We start from the raw sequence: 4,972 nt of genomic DNA on the forward strand, positions 1-4,972 counted from the left end.
GGGCGGGGGGGGGGAAAAAAGAACACCCCAAAACCTGCATTTTATTTTCTTTTTACCAAATTTTGTCACTTTTTCCTCAAGGCAGGTCTGGTCCAGTATTCTAAGTGCTCACTGAAGAAACAAAGTGAAACAAATCCCATTTTCAGCATTGATATCAACAGCCTCTCTGGGCTCTTGGTGGCACAAGGGAAAACAAGACAGCACAGACTGCTTCGCTACCCAGGCTGAACATCCTGGTGAACTGATTCCCAGCTAGGGACGCTTCCCCCGCAGTGCCAGGTTCTCTCCCCAGGGATGAAACTTTATCAACAACAGTCCTGCAGAGCAGCATGACATGAACGGCTGAAGTTGCTAAACAAACCTGTCTTACACTTCTGGGCAGTGAACGCACTTGGGAAACACTGAAAGCAGTAACAGACCTATGATAATTGTTTTCTTACTTAGGGATCCATGTGAATGCATCTTTTTTTTTTTTTTTAATTGGAAGTAGTCATGTTTTTCTTAGCTACATTGTTAGCAAAATGACCAGTGAATGGCATGTTTGCTTTTTTCTTTTTTTAAACTCTTGAAAACAGCATCAGCCTGAACTAGATTTGCTCGTGATAAAAATATTAATTTTGAATAGTACCATATTATTGAATTTGAGAAATTACAAAATTCTACTGGGAAAATATTAAAGTATTTTTCTCTTAAATAGTAATCCTAGACTGAGGGAATGCACAAGTTCAGGGATCCCCTATAATGACAATAAATGTTGAGGTATAATTAGTAATATTTTTGAAAGCCAACAATTGTTTTTTGAAAGAAAGGTACATTTTAGTTTCAAACTGGAACACAAATTACTGTATTTTTCTTACAATAGTGCTGAACTTTTATTTGAGGTTCTCTGTTTCTGAAAGCAGACATGATGGATTGAAATAAAAGATAATTTATTGCAATGCTTACTTTCAAGTGCAGAGAGAAGCAGTGTAATTGTAATTTACAGTAGCTGTCAAGGAAAATCTATCACAGATGACATTAAAATGACTTATTTTGCCTGAGCCACTTATTGTTTAAATGTGCATAATCTGATAGAAACAGATTTTTTTAAAAAATCTGCTTTATATTGTTCTAAATTAATATCAAAACATATACTTATGAGTTAAACATTTTAAACCATTTATTAATACTTTCATCACTACTATTTTTTCCTAGGAGTAGGAAATTGGATTATTTAACAATATCACGTTTATGTTTTTTAGCTCTCTACACTCACAACACTTCCACATACCGAAACTCACTGTCTGAAAAATAGATTTTGAACTAGATTTGTTTCTGTCTGAAAGAGAACTGTCACAAATGGTAGAAGAAAATGGAACATAGGGCCCAATTCTGTTTCCACTGGAGCTGACCGACAGTTTTGCCACCACCTTCAGTAAGAACAGGTTAGCAAAGATTCAAATTTTGCTACGCAAAGTAACTCACGAATCCATGCAATCTTTTATTTGCAACTTGTAGCTGATGGGAGAAGGAACCGCTATCCAAAAAATACTCAGTGTCAGCTATCGAGCTTCCATAACAAAGACTATGTTAGAATACTGAATGCAAACTTACCTCTGCGATATAATTATTCCCAAACTTCTTGTAGAAAGGAAATATTGATTATTTGTGCCTAAGATACGTTCTGTGTATCACTTGAACACCTTTATAGAAAATATTGATGACAGAAACCTAGACACATTTCCATTCTGATGGGCCTAAATGTTTTCAGCGGGTAGGCGCTTGTTCTCAGGTATTTATGGTATCTAACTCTCCTGAAACTGAAGATTTTGATGTATGTATGATGTACATATGATGTCTGTCTGCATGCAAATGTCAAATGACAAATAACCAGAAACACATAGCTTCACCAAACCAAGGCGATCTTTCAGCAGAGGCAGCGTTAAAGTAGTTCTAAACAAATCAGCACATTTAAATCATCTACATGATAAAATATTGAGAAATGAAGTTAATGACCTGCTATTTCATATGTAGTTTTGAACACCTACTAGCTTTGATTAATCTGCTTTTCAAAGGGGGCGCTGACTATATGTTTACACTTTGCAAGTAAACTGACCTCCGTACCAACACAGCAAAAATCCAATGTCACATTCAATTCTGTTCTTTTTCGTCTTTTTTTTTTTTTTTTAATACAGCTAGAATTAATGTAGTGAATCTGTAATGAAATGCATTATCCTGCATGGAGATTTATCAGATTTTCCAATTGAATGCCATGCTTTGCTAGCACTAGCTGGAGTTCACCTGCATGTTGGTGTGGCGTGTGGCTCTTTTTTGTAAAGAGTTAAGTTGAACACAAAAAAAGGGAACAAAGGTCAGCACCCAGCCGCCACTTGAATGTGAGATTTTTCTTTTTATTCCCCTTGATGTATACTAGGCTCTGTGTTATTAGTCTTAATGATGGAAAATTGTAGTGTTGATACAAATCTTTTTTTCAAAGTAGTAGGCGGGAGCTCCATTTGTTAGTAAGTTTTTTTGTGACTAAAAGCCACGGACAGTACATTTATGTAGCAGTAAAAGGCCTAGATGCTCTTTCCATAGCAGAGCTAATTATTCCTACTGTGACCTTACTGATCTACCCTGTTCCTAGTACATCTCATCTGCACGCCTGTTCCTCTGTGTAGATGGTGTCAGAGAATATGAAAAACCCTATAATGAAACCATTTTCATGATGGAGAAAGGCTACTGGAGTTGCACTTGCTACAAAGAGGCTCAATTATATGAGTAATTGTGATAATTTTCTACATTCATAGCCTTCAATGGGGAAAAAAGAATGAGAGCCACAAAGGAAAATTACTTTAACAAGAAAGTACAGAGAGTAAAAATGGAAGAAGAGACAAAAAGGGGGAAAAAAATAACCAGAAAAAAAGTTTAAAAAATAGATCTGGAGGGAGGAATAGCAAGACAGGGAGAACAACAGAAATGCTCAAAAAGCCTATGTGCAGCTGTGTTGCACAATTAAATTGAATTTTTTTTCTGCAGTTGATGAATGTGACTACTGCAAATGTGCCTCTGTAGTTAGCTATCATTTGTTGTTCCGTGACAGGAAAAGGATAATTACCTCTCAGAGAGAATCAAAGGCTGACATGCCCTTTAGACACAGCCATGAATGCAGAGCTCGATAGAATGCTTGAATAAGAATCCAGTGTTCTGTGCCCCCTTCTACTCAAGAATAAATTTTGTTAAAATGCAAGAGCACCACCAGTAAATTTGTTGAACCCTAGGTGTTCAAAAATATGAGGTGCATCTATCGACTCATCCCATTTGCAAAAATAAAACTACATTTTGAATTCACTTCTATTATATTCATGGACAGTAAGATAGTGAGATATGCATTAAATTTCTTTTCCCAGTAGGGGTCTGATTCAACATTTCCTATGAAAGAACAGAAAGACACTATCCTTTTTCTCCAGGCTAGTTAGCCTATAATTTAAAACTGTCAAAAACACAATTTTATACAAAGTCTTCAATAAAAGCTTCTCAGATATAACCCAAAGAGGTTTTACTAAAGTTTGATTCAGACTCTGTTACAATATTTTTAAAGCTATAAATACATCTAACTGATATTTTGCCGTTCTCTTTTTTCCTTAAAGTATTTGAAGATTTACAAAGAAAAAAAAGCAGCATCCTTTCAAGGTGACTAAGCCTTGCAGCTTTTAAGTAATCAGAATGTATTCAATAGCATGTTGGGACCATTAATAGTCCAGTGAAGTATTGCTTAATGAAATGTATACGATATATGTCTTTTTTTTTTTTTGGCAAACATTTTAAAACAATCCATAGGTACCTTCAAAAAACTAAGCTGTATTTTTATTCAAAACTGCCAGCAGAAGAACAGTCATGACTGCATTTATGTGACGGCTAGAAGAGATGCAAAATAGGGAAAAATCTCTGAATGTGAGCTCTTTTTTCCCTGTGACGTTAGCATGCACTGCTCTTTGTAAGATCAGAAGCTCGAGTTAAATATTTTTGTACTTTTTAAACAAAGAGACTTACTTATGTTGACTAATTCCTTTGTAACATTCGTTATCGCTATACAATGAAAACAATGGTTTCTAACCTTCTTACATCGTTAGATGTGGTGTAGTTTCACACACAAATAAAAAATAAACAAAAACCCACTGCAAATTACATCTGTTAATTTAAATCTACCTTATGAATAACTTTGACTCTTTCTACAGTTATCTTTGCTGACCGTAGTATAATTCACTTTAAAAAAAAAAAATAATCTCTTACTCAAGGAACAACATTATAGCTTGGCAGTTCACATACTGATATCAGACTGAAATGATGGTTTTGAATCATAAAACATGTCATCAGCTTTATACCAAACCACCAATAACCTTTGTCCCACTTGCCAGCCCTCCCTTTACTTGTCAATATAAGGCTTACCTGATTGTGCTTCCAATTACAGAGAAGGGAGCCCCTGGTCTGCAAGCTGCAATTGCTTCATCTCTACATTTCCTGGCAACCTCCACTAACTTTTGACCAGATTTATCCACATTGCCCACCAAAAAGGTTTCAGAAGTGTCACCATGGTAGCCATTGTAATACACCTAAACATACGCAGAAATGTAAAGACAGTTTCTTGTTTTGCATCCAGAAGCAGATCGTCTCCTTAATTAAATCCATTCTTTCTAAGATCGAGCTATATATTGCAATAGATAGACCACGGGTAAGCTGTATTTGTGAGAATGAGACTGGAAAAGCAAAGCATTGCAGGGGAAAAAAAAAAAGGCGGCATGAAAGACTGCAAGGTGCGCAAGGGTTGACAATTGAAAATTCAAGAAATGCAAAAGTGCTGTGGCTCTGTGCAGCAGCGCACCAGACAATGACATTGCTCAACCACAAGACATGAGGCTAACCGGGCTGTATGCAAGAAGACAGGCGGGGGCCATGCATGGGCTGAATGGGGCCGCGGGGGCCCGCAGGGGGC

At 36.5% G+C, this 4,972-nt stretch overlaps 1 protein-coding gene across 1 annotated transcript in view; it reads right to left on the reverse strand.

Moving 5' to 3' along the window:
- METAP1D (methionyl aminopeptidase type 1D (mitochondrial)) overlaps positions 1-4,972 on the reverse strand; it is a 32,517-nt gene that overhangs the window by 6,478 nt on the left and 21,067 nt on the right. Inside the window, exon 7 of the mRNA XM_009333309.1 lies at positions 4,427-4,592. Within this exon, the coding sequence (XP_009331584.1) occupies positions 4,427-4,592 (166 nt within the window). The remainder of the gene's footprint in view (positions 1-4,426; positions 4,593-4,972) is intronic.

The sequence above is a fragment of the Pygoscelis adeliae genome, unplaced genomic scaffold, assembly GCF_000699105.1.
Source record: "Pygoscelis adeliae isolate BGI_AS28 unplaced genomic scaffold, ASM69910v1 Scaffold160, whole genome shotgun sequence".
Lineage (NCBI taxonomy): Eukaryota > Metazoa > Chordata > Aves > Sphenisciformes > Spheniscidae > Pygoscelis > Pygoscelis adeliae.